The 20,494-nt window shown below is 27.2% G+C and overlaps 4 protein-coding genes across 5 annotated transcripts in view; 3 read left to right on the plus strand and 1 right to left on the minus strand.

The window, feature by feature from the left end:
* Positions 1-4,681: 4,681 nt before the first annotated feature.
* LOC127284551 (low molecular weight phosphotyrosine protein phosphatase-like) lies at positions 4,682-8,412 on the plus strand. The gene is made up of 4 exons (XM_051310036.1): positions 4,682-7,555; positions 7,708-7,892; positions 8,040-8,201; positions 8,274-8,412. The coding sequence occupies exons 1-4, from the start codon at positions 7,519-7,521 to the stop codon at positions 8,352-8,354; spliced, it is 465 nt and encodes a 154-aa protein (XP_051165993.1). The 5' UTR covers positions 4,682-7,518; the 3' UTR covers positions 8,355-8,412.
* A 311-nt stretch (positions 8,413-8,723) lies between these two features.
* On the plus strand, positions 8,724-14,538 carry LOC127284540 (DNA repair protein RAD50). The gene is made up of 17 exons (XM_051310014.1): positions 8,724-9,068; positions 9,141-9,290; positions 9,377-9,818; positions 9,899-10,053; positions 10,135-10,333; positions 10,405-10,628; positions 10,701-11,066; positions 11,143-11,263; positions 11,320-11,698; positions 11,775-11,980; positions 12,045-12,382; positions 12,466-12,885; positions 13,001-13,126; positions 13,207-13,482; positions 13,619-13,752; positions 13,943-14,074; positions 14,186-14,538. Exons 1-17 carry the CDS (start codon positions 8,838-8,840, stop codon positions 14,301-14,303), a joined length of 4,017 nt encoding a protein of 1,338 aa, XP_051165971.1. The 5' UTR covers positions 8,724-8,837; the 3' UTR covers positions 14,304-14,538.
* A 222-nt stretch (positions 14,539-14,760) lies between these two features.
* Positions 14,761-17,689, plus strand: LOC127284490 (uncharacterized). Its single transcript, XM_051309935.1, has 8 exons — positions 14,761-15,298; positions 15,465-15,637; positions 15,706-15,818; positions 15,880-16,356; positions 16,427-16,487; positions 16,554-16,728; positions 16,862-17,030; positions 17,125-17,689. The coding sequence occupies exons 1-8, from the start codon at positions 15,020-15,022 to the stop codon at positions 17,394-17,396; spliced, it is 1,719 nt and encodes a 572-aa protein (XP_051165892.1). The 5' UTR covers positions 14,761-15,019; the 3' UTR covers positions 17,397-17,689.
* A 1,593-nt stretch (positions 17,690-19,282) lies between these two features.
* Positions 19,283-20,494, minus strand: part of LOC127284444 (ecto-NOX disulfide-thiol exchanger 2) — a 135,204-nt gene continuing 133,992 nt past the window's right edge. For both annotated transcript variants that reach the window (XM_051309881.1, XM_051309880.1), the window contains 3 exons: positions 20,124-20,318; positions 19,741-20,050; positions 19,283-19,670 (listed from right to left, as the gene is read on the minus strand). In XM_051309881.1, the coding sequence (XP_051165838.1) occupies positions 19,453-19,670; positions 19,741-20,050; positions 20,124-20,318 (723 nt within the window). In that variant the 3' untranslated portion in view covers positions 19,283-19,452. The remainder of the gene's footprint in view (positions 19,671-19,740; positions 20,051-20,123; positions 20,319-20,494) is intronic.

Genomic DNA, 20,494 nt, shown 5'->3' on the forward strand with positions numbered 1-20,494 from the left:
TTTAATTAATTTTACCCAGTTAAGTAACCAATAAGAAATACTTATTGTATCCTGTGCTGCTGACAGCATCTGACCTACACTCAGGGTGATGTTACTAAAATTTATCACAATTTCATATAAAAATATTGTAGGTGATTTAATTCCGTCAGGTAAGTCGATCTTTTTTACGAGACTGCCAGTACTGTCAATTGATATTGTAGCTCTATCTGCATATAAACGGCTGTACTCTTTATAAACAAATATTTGCTGCTGTAGTAAATATTGAACTTGAAATTTACTTGCAGAAATATGTCGGATAGAACCACAATAGGGTGTTCTATTTTGGAGCATTAAAAAGATGGTTAGAGGATCAGTACCTTCTTTTGGATCAACATTTAATTCCTTGTCTTTTAACTCCTGTAGAACTTTTCTTAAAACTTCGTTTTTATAAAGAATAGGAGCAGGAATGTCACCTATATTCTGCATTTCTGCAGCAATTTTTCGACGGGTGTTTGCAGCACCATCCTTTAAAACCATTTTTCCTATTTCTTCACGTTTTCGAAATCGCAATTGACGTTTCACTTCATCATGATCTTTTAACCTAGTGTCGACACATTTAACTTGTAGCCACAAATCTGATTCTCCAATCGGCCTTTCTTTTGCCACAGCAACGAATCTATTACTGCATTTCTTACTTTTGCATTTTCCAATTATAGTAAGATATGCATTATTACCATCTTCAGATTTAGAAATGAAATGTTTTTTAAACGAAAATGCGCACGGCATCCTGTATTGCTTCCAGAATTCGTCAGCAATTATATCGGTCCACACTCCGGGTGCTAAAACTAAATCTTCCCTACCATTGTAATTTTTTAAAACGGGTTGCATTTCTTTCCACAATTTTTGATGAATAATTAAATCAAAAATTTCTTCGCCATCTAATAATGGAGCAGAAAACTGCGACGAATAATTTGAATGTCCACTTTTATCTGTTTTTTCATTATCACCTGAAAAGCTGTTTGCATCTGAAGAATTAGAAATGGTAGGTGATTCTTTTTTCAATATGTTTTCAATGCCCAATATTTCGAAAACTTTAGTCTGCAGTTCTCTTCTATTTTCTTTTAAATTAATATAAACATTATGTCTATTCCATTTGTTTTCTAAAGCTTGTGCAACTTTAGTGTAAAAGTCATCAGTATATGCTGGTAGTTTACCATCTTTTAATTCATTTCCGAAAATACAAATGGCATCAATTGCAGCAGATACTTCTACTTTGGATTTTCGCGGCATCTAAATAAACAAAAACAATTATAAATTTCATTTTTACATTATTATATAAAACTATTTTACAATTTATATCTACACTCTAAATTTTAAGCTTATAGATGTATTTTTTTAAATAAATATTAAGTATATTTTACAAATGTTCTTATTTTACAAAATTCAAATTTTGTTTGTAAATATAATTATAAAAACTAAAATTTCATAATAAATATGTAAAAAATTCACTTATTACATATAGGTGATTCTCAGCGTGGCGCATAATTTAATGTCCCTCGTATTATTTAAGAAATTAGTTGCACATAATTTTATGAACTCAACGTAAGAAACTAATTTCTATGTTTAGAAACAAAAGCCAATTATCGTTTTCATTAAAAATTTTATAATTTATTTTTAAAAGCGGGTTTAAGGTACAAAACGTCATGGTACAGCCTTCAATATATTTCGCAAAAAAAGATAATAATTGAACCTCCCAATTCTATAACTCGTTTAGCGCTCGGCCGGACGCTCTATTGGTAGTCAGGTAGCTGCAAGGGAGCCATTGACGCTCCCTGCTACCCGACTACTAATAGAGCGTCCGGCCGAGCGCTAAACGAGTTATAGAATTGGGAGGTTCAATTATTAATATTTTACGTCAACTAAAGTGTAGTAGTATTAGTTTAGTAAAAATAAAGGACCTGAATATGAAACAGAATGAAAATCGCTAATTGTTTGAAAAATCAGTTTTTCTTCTGCGTTATGAATATTTTGTCAGGTTTACCACGGATATTTTATTCTTGACCACAAACCTTGCAGATTATAATTTAATTTTTGTTTAAAACAAAAATTTTTAATATTAGCAATAACTAAATTGTGCGTTTCGCGAAGAATCACCTATGTACACTTTTAATCAGAACACCTTGCAATTTTAATAAAAGGAAAATTGTATGTGTATCTTATTTATTTTAAAACTTTTTGAAATAGGACATTAATATTTTCGAACATATGTATATATATATAAAAATGGTTAAAAAAATCCAGCATTATTCAAAAGTTAAAAAAAATTAATTTTTGTCTTTTGGCTTACTTTTTACAAAAGAAAATATATTATTTAAATACTCTGATTAAAGATACAGAAGCAACATAAGCATCAATGATTTGTATCGAAAGTTAACCATCTTTCTTATTTTTACTCTAAATCTTTGTTCTATGTATTTTTACATCGATATGACATAAACACAAAAAGTTTTATTACTAATTATAACATTATTTTTGTAAACATTACCTTTAAAATTTTGAGCAGCTTCAGAACTAATAAGGTAGATAAGAGTTGCACGTGTCGTAGAATTTGTCAAATACAACTTTTTAAAGTCTATAAATTACAAAAACAATAAATTGAAATTTGAAAAAACAATATATAAAACGAAACCAACAGTTTTTGTTATTAATTAAATATATTATACTTACCATAAAAACTATCAAATTCTATAAACTTCATTACTATAGCATAATGTACAAGGCCATTTTTTGACCATCAGCAAAGACACCGAAATTAATCACATATTGAATAAATAATTGATTATTATAAAAAAGTAATAATATAAATAAGAAATGCACTTGATAAATAATATTAAACCATTAATTGATAGAATAAACTTTAACGTCAAAATTGTTTAAACGTATCTAAAACACATCAGATAAAGGGAAACCCAAAAGAGATGAAATATTAAAGGCTGATTCATAGACACACTTTTCTTACAGCAGCATTTACATGAAAAGCATAAAGGCGATTAGCAGGGTTGCTCAATTACGCGTAACTCAGAATAAGGCCTGAGCAGAATATAAACGTAACCGTAATCGCAAACGGAAGAATGCGTTAGAGAAGGATAGTAGGAGAAGGATAGATATTGTTGTTCTTCTCTTACTAATTCTTCCGTTTGCGATTACGATATCGGTACGTTTCTCTTGTGCTATAGGCCTTAACACTGGCGCGCGCGGACATAAAATCTTTGACATTTAATATCTCGAAAATAAAAAAAATTGGCATTCTGAAAATTTATATACAGATCTATGTTATTTACCTGAGGTATATTACATTCGCAACCCTGGCTTGCAATGTTAAGTTGTGTGTGCGCACTATGGGTGTTTTCGGTAGTTGCTGTGAGTATACTGTCAGTATATTGTGATTGGCTGATCCATTAGCATGCTTATTCTGATTGGGTAATTTTTTACTGTCAGTATACTGTCAGCAACTCCCGAAAACACCCTATATGTTCTTTCCATTTCTATTACAATAACTATGGCCATTTAGTTTAAGGCCAACGCACAATAGTTCGCAAATGAGATGCATGAGATAGAAAAGGATACGAATATATCTATGCCCCTTTCTAACTCATGTTTCACGTCCCCGAATATATTTTGCGAAAAAATTCTTCTTATGCCTTTCGAAAACAAGTAATTTAAAAAAACTTCGTAATTTCTCATAACTTCTAAGAGAAGAACGTGCCAGTAATCCATCTGCAATTTACCGCAATCCTCTTTCTCTTCTTGACGTAAGTTAAGAAGCTCTCACACCTTTTTAGCTGCATGCAGGCAGCCATTATCGTTTATATAAAGGCCTAAGCAGAATAGCTTCGCGAAAGACGTTCGCGAACGTGACACATGAGTTAAAACAGGACAGAGATATATTCGTATCCTTTTCTATCTCATGCATCTCGTTTGCAAACAACTTTCGCGAACCTATTGTGCGTTGGCCTTAACACTAGACTGAGCCTTTAGTTTAGACGTGAATAATGTACCTCTTGTAGAACAACCAAATAATGCGAAAAAATTAAAATCATATTTTAAAATATATTTTATAAGTGCAAAGGTGTAAGGAATAAATTATCAGTAAAATATAATTAAATCGTATATTAATGCTTTAATCTTCATTTCTGCCCTCCACAACTGCATTCATAACAAACAATTTTACAATTATGATTTTAAACGTCTGTGTCAGTCAGGGATTGTAGGGAAAAAAGAAATTTTGAAAAACGATAATTTCTCTTGCAGAACTCAAAGAAAAAAAAAATTTTTTTAATAGTTAATTAATTAACAATTTCATTTTTTAATACCAAACGATGAAAAAGCAATACCAAACGTCTGTGTCAGTCAGGGATTGTAGGGAAAAAAGAAATTTTGAAAAACGATAATTTCTCTTGCAGCACTCAAAGAAAAAAAAATTTTTCTCATTTTTAGTTAATTAACAATTTAATTTTTTAATACCAAACGATGAAAATGCAATACCAAACGTCTGTGTCAGTCAAGGATTGTAGGGAAAAAAGAAATTCTGAAAAACGATAATTTCTCTTGCAGCACTCAAAGAAAAAAAATTTTTTTTAATAGTTAATTAATTAACAATTTAATTTTTTAATATCAAACGATGAAATTGCAATACCAAACGTCTGTGTCAGTCAGGGATTGTAGGGAAAAAAGAAATTTTGAAAACCGATAATTTCTCTTGCAGCACTCAAAGAAAAAAAAATTTTTCTCATTTTTAGTTAATTAACAATTTAATTTTTTAATACCAAACGATGAAAATGCAATACCAAACGTCTGTGTCAGTCAGGGATTGTAGGGAAAAAAGAAATTTTGAAAACCGATAATTTCTCTTGCAGCACTCAAAGAAAAAAAAATTTTTCTCATTTTTAGTTAATTAACAATTTAATTTTTTAATACCAAACGATGAAAATGCAATACCAAACGTCTGTGTCAGTCAGGGATTGTAGGGAAAAAAGAAATTTTGAAAACCGATAATTTCTCTTGCAGCACTCAAAGAAAAAAAAATTTTTCTCATTTTTAGTTAATTAACAATTTAATTTTTTAATACCAAACGATGAAAAAGCAATACCAAACGTCTGTGTCAGTCAGGGATTGTAGGGAAAAAAGAAATTTTGAAAAACGATAATTTCTCTTGCAGCACTCAAAGAAAAAAAAAATTTTTTTAATAGTTAATTAATTAACAATTTAATTTTTTAATACCAAACGATGAAAAAGCAATACCAAACGTCTGTGTCAGTCAGGGATTGTAGGGAAAAAAGAAATTTTGAAAAACGATAATTTCTCTTGCAGCACTCAAAGAAAAAAAAATTTTTTTTAATAGTTAATTAATTAACAATTTAATTTTTTAATATCAAACGATGAAATTGCAATACCAAACGTCTGTGTCAGTCAGGGATTGTAGGGAAAAAAGAAATTTTGAAAACCGATAATTTCTCTTGCAGCACTCAAAGAAAAAAAAATTTTTCTCATTTTTAGTTAATTAACAATTTAATTTTTTAATACCAAACGATGAAAAAGCAATACCAAACGTCTGTGTCAGTCAGGGATTGTAGGGAAAAAAGAAATTTTGAAAAACGATAATTTCTCTTGCAGCACTCAAAGAAAAAAAAATTTTTTTTAATAGTTAATTAATTAACAATTTAATTTTTTAATACCAAACGATGAAAATTCAATACCAAACGTCTGTGTCAGTCAGGGATTGTAGGGAAAAAAGAAATTTTGAAAAACGATAATTTCTCTTGCAGCACTCAAAGAAAAAAAATTTTTTCTCATTTTTAGTTAATTAACAATTTAATTTTTTAATACCAAACGATGAAAATTCAATACCAAACGTCTGTGTCAGTCAGGGATTGTAGGGAAAAAAGAAATTTTGAAAAACGATAATTTCTCTTGCAGCACTCAAAGAAAAAAAAAATTTTTTTACTAGTTAATTAATTAACAATTTCATTTTTTAATACCAAACGATGAAAAAGCAATACCAAACGTCTATGTCAGTCAGGGATTGTAGGGAAAAAAGAAATTTTGAAAAACGATAATTTCTCTTGCAGCACTCAAAGAAAAAAAATTTTTTTTTAATATTTAATTAATTGACAATTTCATTATTTAATACCAAACGATGAAAAAGCAATACCAAACGTCTGTGTCAGTCAGGGATTGTAGGGAAAAAAGAAATTTTGAAAACCGATAATTTCTCTTGCAGCACTCAAAGAAAAAAAATTTTTTCTCATTTTTAGTTAATTAACAATTTAATTTTTTAATACCAAACGATGAAAATGCAATACCAAACGTCTGTGTCAGTCAGGGATTGTAGGGAAAAAAGAAATTTTGAAAAACGATAATTTCTCTTGCAGCACTCAAAGAAAAAAAAAATTTTTTTAATAGTTAATTAATTAACAATTTAATTTTTTAATACCAAACGATGAAAAAGCAATACCAAACGTCTGTGTCAGTCAGGGATTGTAGGGAAAAAAGAAATTTTGAAAAACGATAATTTCTCTTGCAGCACTCAAAGAAAAAAAAATTTTTTTTAATAGTTAATTAATTAACAATTTAATTTTTTAATACCAAACGATGAAAAAGCAATACCAAACGTCTGTGTCAGTCAGGGATTGTAGGGAAAAAAGAAATTTTGAAAAACGATAATTTCTCTTGCAGCACTTAAAGAAAATATTTTTATTTTTTTAAGAACTTAATGTGACGAATTATACAAAATATTTTTTTTTTATTAAGAGAATTGAATTTATTTAATTTTTATCTTTATACATGTATTTGATTTAACCAAAGTGGTGTTAAACAAATTGTTCTGCATTTAAATTTTGCCGGCAATTCATAATGGCTGACCGTCATGCGCATGCGTAATGTTGAATAGCATGACAGTCCTGTTCATCATTGTACATTTATTTTTATGTTATATTTTAGTTTTTTTTTACTACCAAACATCAGAAAGTAGATACCAATCACTACCAAACAACTACCAAACGTTACCACTTTGAATTATCTTAAAAAATTGTATAGTGTAGTGCTACCGTGAAGTTAGCACTTTGAACTTAAAATTTAAATAACTTTTTTAATATTTACTACCAAACAATTAAAACTGATTACCATACACTACCATACGATTACCAAACGATTTGATATAGTTTAATAATGATTTAATGAGTTTGCGGTGCCAACTTCACGTCGCTTTTAATATATTAACTGTCAAACTTTCATTGTTTATCTGACGAACGGAAGTAGATGGCGCTGTAAACATTTGTCAATTTTCAAATAATGTCACAAACGATCGTTCCTATTGGATATTTTTCAAATTTGCTCGCAAATAAACAGCCAATTAGCGCGATCGTTTTTAAAACGCGCCTTAAAGTTGTTGGTTATGTTTATGTTATTGTTTACATAAATTATTTTTATATATTGAATGTTTCTATTGAAAACAAATGACAGTAAAAAATTAGAAAGTCAATGACCGAGAAGAAAAGAGTTCTTATGGTGTGTTTAGGTAAAATTATTTAAAATTAGTTATATGGGAGAGAAAACAATTTTTTTCGACAGAAAAAATGTCATAACAGAGCAATTCTTATTGTTTTGTTTTCTTTTTGGTTAGAAATGAGTGATTTATTATTACTAAGTAACTTTCATTATATTCAACAGGTAATACATGTAGATCAACGATCGCTGAAGCTGTATTTAAAAATTATGCCAAAAAAATGAATTATTTATGGGATGTTGACAGTGCTGGTTTGAGAGGTTATCATATTGGCGAAGGTCCTAATCAAAGAACTTTAGATATTCTTGCAAAAAATGGCATAGAAAATTATTATCACATTGCAAAAGTCGTAAGTAAATAAAAAAATTAAACCACAATAATAAACAATAAATAATAAAATAATTTAAATTAAACGGAGTAAAATTTGTTATTAGATTTTGAAATAAATATTTTATACAAAAATAAATTATTTTATACATTAATTAAATTATTTTAGATTAAAAATCAAGATTTTGAAGATTTTGATTGGATACTGGGAATGGATGAATATAATTTGTCACGTTTAAAAGAATTACAACCAAAAAATTGTCGAGCAAAAGTTGAACTTCTTGGAAAATATCATCCAAATGGAGAAATAATTATTGAAGATCCTTATTTTGTAAGAATAAATTAATTAACAAATTTTGATTGGAATTTTAATTCATTAACATATAATTTTTTATTATTACAGGAAAATGATGTTACCAGTTTTCAGACAGTTTACGAACAATGTGTCGCATGTATTAAACATTTCTTGGAGCAAAAAAATTAAAATTAATGTTTTATGATCTAGTCATTAATTAAATACAAAGTGATAAATAGTGAGTGGTTTTAAATTGTTTTTTTTTTTTATATTTATTTAAATGATTAAATTTTTATAAATACTCAACTTCTTTGAATTATAAAATAATATATTTAATTCATAGAAATATTATTTTTTTAATTAAAAAATTATTGATGTAAAGAGAATAAATTTATAAAATTAAAATCCTTTTTTAAATAATAATAGAATAGAAATTAGTAATATTGATCAATTAATTAAAAAACAATTATTTAAATACAGCGCGCTAAAAACAACAAGTCTGCGCAAGCGCCTTTTGAATTTAAATGGAAAAATTCCCGCCGGTTACAACCGCTGTAATTTCCTAACCTAACAAAAAAAAGTAATACATGCGGAAAGTGCGTAGTATTGTGTCCGGTTATATTTTCCTAAAATAATTTTAATGAATAGTATATAAAAGAAAGTTACTTCATAATGTCGAGAGTAAAAAGGCTTAGTATTCGTGGTATTCGAAATTTTAGCGATGAAAAAGAATCTGAACCAATAGTATTTACACGACCTATGACTCTTATTCTTGGTCCCAATGGAACAGGAAAAACCACAATTATTGAATGTCTTAAATATGCCACAACCGGTGATTTTCCACCGGGTACAGAAAGTGGAAAATGTTTTATTTTTGATCCAAAATTAACAAATGGAACTACCGTAAGTATTTATTAATTTATAATTTATTTCATCTCGTTAAGAATTTAAATTTATATAAAGATTTGACGATAGGTACGAGGAGTGATAAAAGCTGAAATTATTGATAAAAAAGGTGATTCAGTAGTGGTGTCAAAAACAGTCGAGTGTGTTCAACAACCAAAATCTATGAAATTAAAATCGTTAGATTCAACCATTACTAGAATTAATGGTGTCACAAAGAAGGTATAAGTTTAAATTTATCTACAACGAAAACAAAATTAAATTTCCCTTGTTTTGGTAGTAAAATTAAATTTTTTTTTAAATTTCAGAGATCACAAGTAAGCGGTCGATGTGCTGATGTAACAGCTGAAATAACAAGAGCTCTGGGTGTATCAAAACCTATTATTAATTATGTGATATTTTGTCATCAAGAGGAATTTAATTGGCCGTTTGACGAAGGAAAGAAATTAAAAGAAAAATTTGATGAAATATTTGGAACCACAAAATATAATAAAGCTTTGGATAGTTTAAGAACTATTGTAAAAGGACACCTTGGTCAAATTAAAATTTTAAAAGTCGAAAAGGATAAATTTCGTGTTTTAGTCGATGAAGTCAAAGAGAGGGAAAACAAAATTGAAGAAATTAATCAACGCAAATTAAGATCTAATAATAGAATTGAAGAAATAACAAATGAACTTTTACCGTTACAAGAGAAAATTGAAGAAAATGAAAAAAAAGAAATTGAATACAAGAAAATTGTAATGAATGAAGGTGAAATATTGATTAAATTAAAAATATTTAAGTATTAAGTTTTGATTGCAATTCATAAAAAAAATTATTTTTGTTTATAGAAAAAAAGAAAATGGAATTCAATTTAGCAAAAAAAGAAGTTGATAATTTAAAATCAACTATTCATAAAATTTATGATGGTACAACTGATCAATTGAAACAAGATCTTGAAATGGATGAGAGTTTCCTCACTAAGAAAAATGAAGAGATTAAAGAGGTTTTTTTTTGAAAAATAAATTACCTTTCGAAAAATTCTTTTTATATTAATATTAATTTGTTTATTGATTTTAATTTTTAGTTTGAATCGCAAGTGCATTTAGAATCAAAGAAGGAACAAAAATTGACAAATGAGATCGCAGAACAAAGAGTTCAAATTGGAACACTACAGCAAAAAATGGAGGATCACAGTAATAGAATTATTGCTAGAAATTCAATGTTAGAAAAGGCTTTAGTTGCTTTTGAGACGACCATTAAATTAAAAAACAGCACAGAAGATGGTAAAATATATTTTTCAATAATCAAATTATAATTAAATTCAATTTTTAATAAACTAATTGTACCATAACAGAAATTGAAGAATGGATGAAAACGTTGACTGAGAAATTTGAGAAACTAGAAAGTGATATAGAAGAAAGTCGACGGGAAAAAGAACAAAAGGAACAAATTCTTCAAAAAGAAGTTGATAATTTAAGGGCTGAAAAATCGAAAATTGAATCCGTAACAAATGTTCGCGACAAAGAACTGTTAGAAATTCGAAAGGAAATTAAAGTCGTACAATCAGATATTGCAGAGGTATTTATTTAAAAAATTTTTTAAATTATTTTCCCTTTAAAAATTAATTTAAAAAATAATTTTTATTTTTAGGTCGGTGCAGCGGGAACAAAATTAAATGAAATTGAAATGAAACTTAGAGAAGTGAATAATAGATGTGAGGCACTTGGTAAAAAGATGGATATTAATGTTGCTAAAGCAAAGATAAATGAACAAAAGAAAAAGCAAAAGACATTGGACGATGAAATACACAAATTAGATGAAGAGATATCATTGATGCATCAATATAGTTCATTACAAGCCGAACTCGATTTACATAAATCATCTCTTGAATCTAAACAGAAAAATATTCAATCTATTAAAAATAAACATGAGTCGAATATTACAACTTTGTTAAAAATAGACGAAGTACCAATGAAAAAACTCAAGAATAATTTAGATGAAGTTTACCAAACATTGGTTGGTTTAATAATTTTCAATTCTCTTTTAATATTTATAAACTTATATTAATATATAATTTTTTTTTAAATTACAGACAAGAGAGAAGGACAGTTACAATCATAAATTAGAAAGAGAGAAAGTAAATTTAACAAGTTTGCAAGCTTCATTGAAACACGATGAAAATGATTTAATGAAAAAAGAAGAAGAATTAAAGAGTATGTTTTAATTTTAAAAAAATTTATCTAATTTTTAACAAAATTTTCTTTTTTAGGTGATAAAGCCATGGTATCTGTTCATTGTAATTATGAGAATTACGATGATATTGTAGCAGAACAATTAAAGAAGGTAAAAAGTCTTCAGGATGATAGAGGAATGTATGCGTATAAAAAAGCTGCATTTAAAAAATATTTAGAAAAAGTTGATTCAACTGATCCATGTTGTCCATTGTGTAGTCGTGGCTTTCAAAATTCTCAAGAAGCTAAAAAATTATCATCACAAATGAAAAATGAAATGGATACTGTGCCACAAGTTTTAAAAAATTGTGAAGATAAATTAAAAGTCGAACAAAAGAAATATGATTCACTATTACGATTGAAACCGATTGTTGACAAAATTTTGAAATTTGAAGAAACTGATTCAAAACATTGGAAGTATGTAATTTAATGTAATGTAATATTTAATTTAATTCTTTTTTAAATTTAAATAAAAATTATTTTTTATTTACAGGGAAATTATTGAACAAAAAACAAAAAAGTTGAGAGATTCAAAAGTGAGAATTAATGAAATTCGTTCAGCTATGGAAGAACCAGAACGTTTGTTAGTTGTGTGGAAAAATGTAAGCAGCGATATTGTTTTGTGGGATCAATCTTTTAATGAAATCGAGAAAATAAATCGTCAGATTGATTCAGTAAAAAGTCGTATTCCTAGTACAGGTAAATTAAATGATTTTTAAAGATTTATTTATCTTAAATTAATTTCTTATAAATTTTTGTTAAGGAATGAATTTTGATAAAACTATGGACGAGGCGCAACAAGAGAAAAATTCTTTAAGAAACTCAATGAAAGATCTACAAAAGGAGACAGAAAATATGCAAGTTGCATTAGATATTCACAATGAGAAGGTTGAGAAAGCAAAGAGTTTGAGGCTTTCATTGCAAGAGGAAAAATTAAGATTATCCTCAAATATGCAAAAGCTTCAACAATTTCATGATAAAGAAACAGAACTTTCAGCTAAGAAAGAAAAATTATTGAAAGTAATTCAAGAATTTAAACAGGAACTTGTTACAGCTGACGATCGTCTTGAAACTGCAATCGAAAATTTAGATAAAAAGAAGGTAAATTCAATGATTATTTTTATTTTTAAACAACTAATAAAGGTACAAGAAAATGTAATTTAAATTTAATTCTTTTATTTTAGATTCAAAATGCCGAAAGTGCAAGAAATAATAAAATGAAAGTAGACAATGTGTCGAAACGCATTTATGAATTGACTAAAATTCAAAGTGAAATTGAAAATTTTGTTGAAAGTAAAATTGAAGAACAATTACAACGTGTTGAGGAAAGAGTCAAATCATATGACGCAATGATTAAAAATTTAAAGGAAAGTAAAAGTAAATTGGAGAAAAATATTGCAAGTCTTCGCGAAGATATGGTACAGCAGGAATTGAGTAAACGAACTTTGTTGGATAATTTAAAACTTCGAAAAAAAGAAGGCGAATTAGAGAGTTTGAATTTACAATGGGAACATTTGAAAACATCAGTTAAAAATTTCCAAATTGATAGTTTGAGAAAAGTACGAAGAACATTGAAAGAGAACGAAGATAAATTAATTAAAGAGGTAATATCCATGTAAATATAAAAAAAATTATATTTTCGTATTTAAAATTAGAAATTAATAAATTCTTTATAATTAAAATGTTTTAAATATTTTAATTTAATTTTTTTTATTTCAGAAAAGTAATATCGAGGGAATGCAAACTGAGTTAACGAGAAGTATTAGAGACTTAAAGAATCAACTTGAAAAGAAAGAATATAAAGACGCGAATATAAGTTATAAATCCAAAATCGTGGAATTGTTGGTAAGTTTTTTTAATTTTATTTTTGTCATTTGGTATTATTTTTCTCTCATTATTGGTGTTTGCATTAAAATTGCGTATAGGTTACCAATGAAGCAATTGAAAATTTAAGAGCTTACAGCAAAATTCTTGATGCATCAATGATTGATTTTCATGAAGAACGAATGAAAACAGTGAATAAAATAATGGATCGATTATGGCGTAAAGTTTATACTGGACATGATACTTCGACTATTCAAATTCATACAAGTGCAACTGAGGGAGTTGATAGTAATAGAAGAAGTTATAATTATAAATTGGTGCAGAAGAAAAATGGTGTTGAAATGGATATGAAAGGTCGTTGTAGTGCAGGTCAAAGGGTAAATGTTGAATTTATTATAAAAAAGTAATTTCGACTAATTAATAAACAATCATAATTGAAAAAAAAATTTAATAATTAACAAAATTTATTATTTATTTTTTCTATAATTAATAAACCTATTTTTTTGTCATTAGGTTCTGACTTCGATAATAATTCGAATGGCATTGGCTGAAACATTTTGCGGAGATTGCGGTGTAATGGCTTTAGATGAACCCACCACTAATCTCGATGCAGAAAATTCCAAGAGTTTAGCACAAGCTCTTTGCGAGTATGTAAAATTCCATTAATTTTGTTTATAAATTACACAATTTTTTAAATAAGTATCCAAGTAATTTTTTTTTCTTTAGATGAGAAAAAAGAAGAAGTCTCTTTTTCTTATATTAAATAATTGTAAAATATATTCTTATATCAACATTTTTCCACAGTATTTTGCAAGAGTTTTATAAATTTTTTTCCAGAATCGTCGCACAACGTTCAGCAGTTCAAAGGAACTTTCAATTAATCGTTATCAGTCATGATGAACCGTTTATAAATTATTTATTAAGAGATAGCTCTCACAAAACGTATTATGAACTTATGCGATCTCCTGAGTAAGTTTTTTTTTCTATTTTTATGAGAAATTTTAAAAAAGAAAACCAGAAAAATTTTATTTAGGATTAAATCAATTTTACTGATTTTATTTGTGTTTTCTTTGAAAATAGCGGAAGATCTATGATTCAATTGCGTGATAAAAGTGGTAACACTTTGGCGAAACCAATAGCAACATTGGATGAATCCTCTGAAGATGATGATGTTCATGTAGCTACGATTCGAGTGTAAGATTTTTTTTTTTTTTTATTATATATTAAAACTTGTTTTCATTTCGTAAACTTTAATCTAAAATTAAGTGTTTTTCAAATGCACGTCTATTATTAAACTTCGACAATTTATAAGTCTATCAAAGTTTTAAAAAAATTCAAAAAATAATTGTACTAGTTTTTATTCTTTTTTTATACTTCAAAACTTTGTAATATTCAGACTGACGTTCTATAATAAACATATATTTTTCATTAAATTGATTATTTTTTTAATTAAATTGTCACAATTGCTATAGAAAAAATTTAAAAACCTTTTTTTCAAAAATTATTTTCATATTTTTATTAATATTACAAATTAATACAATTAAAATTTATTATTATAAACTAATATGAAAAAATTTCTTTTTTATAATTGAATTCAATGTAAACGCATGCGTGATTTTATAGACATAAGCCAATTGCTCAAGCGCATTGGTTTTCTTTAAATTAGAACGTTCAACAAAATTAAATTAGCTCCTTCAATTAGTTTTGGAAATATATAATAATATAGATTTTACTAAATGCGTAATATATTGTAATTTTTTTTTTTTTTTATTTTTATTTGATAAACGTTGCAAAAAAAAAGAAATGAAAAAACAATTTTTCTAAGGGCGGCGTTTATTATCGATCGCGTGTGGGGGTTTTAGAAGGAATTGAGAGCATGTGTACTTTAACACTCAGAAGTTTGTAACACAAAACATGCTTTATCGAGTTTTATATGTCATCATTAATATTTTTACATTATTTCAATTTTTATTTGGTGAAAGTATTATAACAAAAAATGAAAAGCTACCTGATATCGAATTGCAGACATGCGTCGATAGTTTTGTTATTCATAGGGATAAAATTATCAGAACCTTGGATTCACAAGAAATGGGTGCAAAATATTTAACAGAAATTGATGTAAACTCAGAAAATGAGTGCATTAAATTTTGTTGTGTAACCGATCAGTGCGACGTTTTCATTTTTGAAGAAAAAGTGAGTTTTTGAAATATTTTTTGTTTGTTTTTAAATATAATTCAAACTTAATTATTGTTTTAATATTCAAAAATTTATATTAATTATTTTTTACGTTAATTATATTTTTTATGAAAAATTTTAATTGGCTTATATTATTAAGATTTATTTATTGTTTACCTTTTAGAAGCCGGGAAGCTGTTATCTTTTCCATTGTGGTCCTCCTCAAGATTTTAAATGCAAATTTACAGATCACGCTAATTATAGCAGTGCAGTGCTTACAAATTACAAACCGCCGACAGTTTTACAATTAGAAGAGCAAGTTCGAAAAACTCCAGAACATGAACTTAAATCGCTCAGGTAATAATAATACTTTAATAAATAATTAATATACATATTGAATTTATTATATTTTCTTGCAAAAATAGAAAACAAACTAATCCGGGCCTTAAGGAATATTCCTACAACGAACTTCCGGCGGTTGCAGCTACGCAGATAACGAAAACGTCCACTGTGACGAGTCCAGCACCTGTTAAAATTGGTATGAGTATTTAAATTTATTAAAATCAAGTATCAAATTTTAAATGAAAGTTTTTTTTTAGAATGTAGTCGAAATCAGTTTGAATGTCGAACGTCAGGCGATTGTATAGCAATTTATAATGTCTGTGATGGAATTCCTCAATGTCCGGATGGTTCTGACGAAGGAGCTGAACTTCATTGTCCAACGGAAAAACCATCACCAACATCGCCGCCTGTAATTGAACAAAAACCGATGCTTCCCTCATTACCCGATGTCTTAAGATATCAACAAATGCTCCAGCATCATAAATCTTATGCACCCATGTACGGTCATGTACAAGAGAGTAATTCAAAATCATGGCAATCTTCCGGATCTACACATCAAGGAATACCTCCACAACAACAAAATCTTCCCTATTTAGCTGATCAAGACAATCCATCTCAGCACACAAATTTTGGATCACAGAATTATCCATGGAATTATCAGCCATATTATGATCAAAATAAAGAAAATTTCGGTGGTTATAATTATCATGAGCAGAATAATCCTGTTTATGAACGTAAGAATTCTTTTTCTTTTTAAATGCAGAATATTTTAGTATTATAGTTCATTAAATTTTTGAATTTCAGAACAATCTCATATATTCAATCATAAAAGACCGGGAATTATAGATGAAAATCCGTCAGATGGGTATGTAATTCAAAAATAATAATTAATTTAAAAAAAAAAATTAATTCTATTAATTTCCCAAAACAGTGGAGTTTATACAGATCAAAATAGACAATTTTTACCGTATTATCAACAATCTAATCACGAGTCTTGGCAAGAAAAACAACCACCTCAACCTTCGGTTCCTCAGCTTGAGCAGCACATTGAACCTGAAGTTTCACAAGAAAAAACAAAATCGACCACAACACCTCAACCTTGTAAAGTAAGATCAATTTTACATTAATAATTCAATATTTAATTAATTTATTATCGTAAAAAATTTTTCGTTAAAGTTTAAAAAAATGTAGTCTATTTTTTAATGTAAAAACATATTTTATTAATAAAGTGTATTTCAGATTTCCGGAAAGGATACAAATGTCACAAAGATTGATGATAGCCATATAATAAAGAATAATGGGAAAAATACAAAAATTGTAGATAAAAGTCAGAATAATGAAGATTCTTTAAAGACAAAATCAATTGTCAAGGCAGAGACAAATATAAAAATTATTGAAATTAATAAAGGTGAATTATAATTTAATTAAAATTTAAGTAGATATAATTAAACAGTTTTTACAAATTAATTCTAAATATAACTAAGAATTTATTTTTATTTCAGATTCTAAAGTAGATCATAAGATATCGGAAGAACAATTAAAGGAAACAAAAAAAGAAAGTTTGGTCGCTCAGCATTTTCGTCATAATAATAGCGTTAATGAAAATTTAAGACCAAAAGGAGCAGTAATATCACTTGTTTTGGGATTATCAGTTTCTGCAGTTATGGCTATTTTAATAGCATGTAGATTACGAGTAGTTAGAAGAAGAGGTCGTCGTGGACATGAACCATATGCCCACGACGCAGACTATTTAGTTAATGGAATGTACCTTTAATTAAATAAAAATTTACAAATATTTTCATACATTAAACTTTAAATATTTTAAAAGAAAACTATTTTCAACTGTCAAATTTAATTACAAAAAAAAAAAACAATGCGAATCAAACTTATATATAAAAACTTTTTCCCGATTATTATATTAGCTCAATGCTTCGTATATTCATTTTTAATATATTATTTTCTGTCATTAATTCGTTTATTTTTTAAATTTTTTGTTTCGAGCTTTATATAATAACAAATATATATATTAAAAATTTATTGAATTGTAAAAACAATTCAAACTCTCGTTGCACTTTAAGGCTAAAAGTTAATAATATTTAGCCTATTAATAAATGTACAAAACTTTGTTAAATTTTAATAAAGAATTTTCAAAAATATACGATTTTGTATTAAATTAAACAAATTCTTAATATTTCTCTACAATTAAAATATTAAATAATTAAACACATCTTAAAACATTAAACATTAAACATAACCCCTAATTGTAATTTAATTAATTTTTAAACATTTTTTAATTATTAAATTTAAATTAAATTCATTATACATCGGAAATGAAGTTTTTAAATTCAAATTTGATCACCAACCTGAAGTTAGCGTCACGATTTTTCTGATTGGTGGATAAGTTCTAAGCCAGCCAATCAGAATCATGGAAGTGTTCTTATCGAGATAGGCCTATATCGAGAGAACGATTTTTTTCGACTCATTATTCTGTTCAACCGCCAAAAAAGTTCACGTTAAAATTGGAAAAAGTGTTAAGAGAACAGTTTTATTACTAATTAGTCAATAATTTTTAGTAAATGTACATAATTGTAGTATTTGTGTGAATATATTTCAAAGTGACAAGTGTATTTAATGAAAAAAGTGTCAAACAAACGAACTTCGTCATAAAATTGGAGATAGTTTTCAATCGTGCTACTGGCTCTGATCATTTTTCTAAAATGGTGAGTTATAAAAACTATTTTTTTCACATTCGGTTGCTATTTTGGAATTTTTTAACATTTTTTAGTAAATGTATACTTAAAACGAAATAAGAATTCATTTTTCTTGTTTTTATAAGTCGTTAGAATTAAGGTTATGTTAATCACGTAGGTTGGCGCCAAACCCTCAGATCTATACAGAACATACAAAATGTTTAAAAAGTTAATGAAATATTAATTATAATCCTCAATCAGGGATAAAACAGGAACCCCCTTTTCCTGCCCCCCTTTGAAAATAGTTATTAGGAATAATTACTGAAAAAAAAATTCGTTTTTAAGTACTGTTTTGTACGAAAAATTTAATTTATAACAAAATCTTTTGTTTCAAGGTAATTTGTTTCAAAAATAACTCAATTAAATATAGTAACTTGTTAATAACCAAACATTTTATTAAATTTTTTCCAAACAATTCGTACGGGCGTATTTGATGCCCCTTTTTTTTAAATACAATTTATTTAAAATTTTTTCTCTGACATGTTTAGTATTTTTTTTTATATAATTCGTAAATACTTAATTAGTATAAGGTTAACACAATTATTATTTTCGAAAACATTCGAGGGCAAGAAAAACGTTTTTTAAAAATCAAAATATTTTTAAATAAATTTTCATTAAACATAAAAGATAAATATATATTTTTTTTCATTTCAACTGATTTATAAGATTTGTAAATTTAAGTAAGTTTTTAAGGAGCGTCATTTTAATAATACTTTTTTTTAAATTTACAACATAACTAAGTATCAATCTTTTTTTGTGTATAAGTGTTTTGCAATTGGGAACTTTGTTTTTCATTTAAAGAGAAAATCATACTAAAAACGAAACACTCGTCTAAAAGTGCGGACTAGAATGACGCTTCATTCATCATTTTCATCTCACAAATCACATCGTTTTAAAACACAATTTAGTGTTTTTTTTTTTTTTTTTTTTTTTTTTTTACTAAACATGCATACCTTATGTACTAATATGGCAAACTATAATTTTTTTAAGTTGTAATAAAAATCCCTAGAGATCAACTTTTTGGGATTATAATAATTGCTTGGTGTTTTAGCTTTGTTTTGTTTTTTTTTTTTCGTTAAACTAGTGTATTCGATAGGCGTTAAAACCCGAGAATTGCCAACGTCTTTCCATATTGGCACCAATTCCTGATAATTCTTGTTTAAATACTTGTGGAAATCTTTGCATTAATAATTCCACTTCATTTGGTCGTATTCCCGGTTCCATTTTTTGTAAATACGACCAAACATAATCGACACTAGCACCGAATGGATGGATATGTAAAAATGTCGCAATAAGTCCTAAAATAAGAAAAAAAAGTACTTTAGTTTCATTAAAAAATAATAATTTTCTTTTTAGATAGAAAATTACCTATAAGTTTTGCATCTTTTTGTGTAATTTGAATTGATCCAGAAGATGATGTTAGATGTTTTGGTGTTCTTGGTTCATCATTAACATCATCATCTTTATCCAATGTTATTATTTCACTTTCAGGTGGTTCCTCTTTTTTCGTGGCATTCAATTTTAGTATTAGATCCTTTATTTTTTGATCGTCCTGAGCTTGTTGTTTTCGCGATTGCATTAATTGTTCCTGCATTCCTTTTAATGTTTGCTGTAACATTTTCATTTGCTTTTCTTTGCCGTCTATCTCATTTTTTGTTTCTGATTTCAATAGATCCACCTGTTTGAATAAATATAAAAATGTAATTTTTTTTTCTATAATCGAATTTTTTAAATGATTTTTTTTATTGTACCTCGTTCTTGTATGCTTCTAGTTGACATCTCAAACTGTCATTTTCTTCCTTTAATATTTGAACTCTCTCAATATCCTCATGATTGTCAATTAGATTTTTTTGCTTCTTTCGTTGTGGCTCATCCTCGGAATCTGAAACTTCCATTTCTCCCTCGCCTTCCATGAGAGCATCTTCCAATTGAACTGCTTTTATTTCCTGTTGTTTTGAAAAATACTTTAGTACATATTCTCAATATGTTGATTAGTCTTGATAAATACATGCATCATTTACATTAAATGCTTATTGCGTTAATTGGGAGCAATTTTTTTTTTTTAATTATTCTTGTACAAAAACTTAATTTTACTTGAAGCATTGCACGAACACACACCCTT

This window comes from Leptopilina boulardi, unplaced genomic scaffold (assembly GCF_019393585.1).
Source record: "Leptopilina boulardi isolate dan_hultmark-lab unplaced genomic scaffold, ZJU_Lbou_2.1 LbouV2_325, whole genome shotgun sequence".
NCBI lineage: Eukaryota > Metazoa > Arthropoda > Insecta > Hymenoptera > Figitidae > Leptopilina > Leptopilina boulardi.

Excerpts from the sequence above, each read along its gene's own strand:
- LOC127284540 (XM_051310014.1), top strand. The coding sequence starts at position 8,838 with ATGTCGAGAGTAAAAAGGCTTAGTATTCGTGGTATTCGAAATTTTAGC. Across the intron at positions 10,334-10,404 it reads AAAAAACAGCACAGAAGATG|AAATTGAAGAATGGATGAAA; the intron begins GTAAAATATATT and ends GTACCATAACAG. Across the intron at positions 11,699-11,774 it reads ACTGATTCAAAACATTGGAA|GGAAATTATTGAACAAAAAA; the intron begins GTATGTAATTTA and ends TTTTATTTACAG.
- LOC127284490 (XM_051309935.1), top strand. The coding sequence starts at position 15,020 with ATGCTTTATCGAGTTTTATATGTCATCATTAATATTTTTACATTATTT. Across the intron at positions 15,299-15,464 it reads TTTTCATTTTTGAAGAAAAA|AAGCCGGGAAGCTGTTATCT; the intron begins GTGAGTTTTTGA and ends TTTACCTTTTAG. Across the intron at positions 16,357-16,426 it reads GAATAATCCTGTTTATGAAC|AACAATCTCATATATTCAAT; the intron begins GTAAGAATTCTT and ends TTTGAATTTCAG.
- LOC127284551 (XM_051310036.1), top strand. The coding sequence starts at position 7,519 with ATGACCGAGAAGAAAAGAGTTCTTATGGTGTGTTTAG. Across the intron at positions 7,556-7,707 it reads AGTTCTTATGGTGTGTTTAG|GTAATACATGTAGATCAACG; the intron begins GTAAAATTATTT and ends TATATTCAACAG. Across the intron at positions 8,202-8,273 it reads TTATTGAAGATCCTTATTTT|GAAAATGATGTTACCAGTTT; the intron begins GTAAGAATAAAT and ends TTATTATTACAG.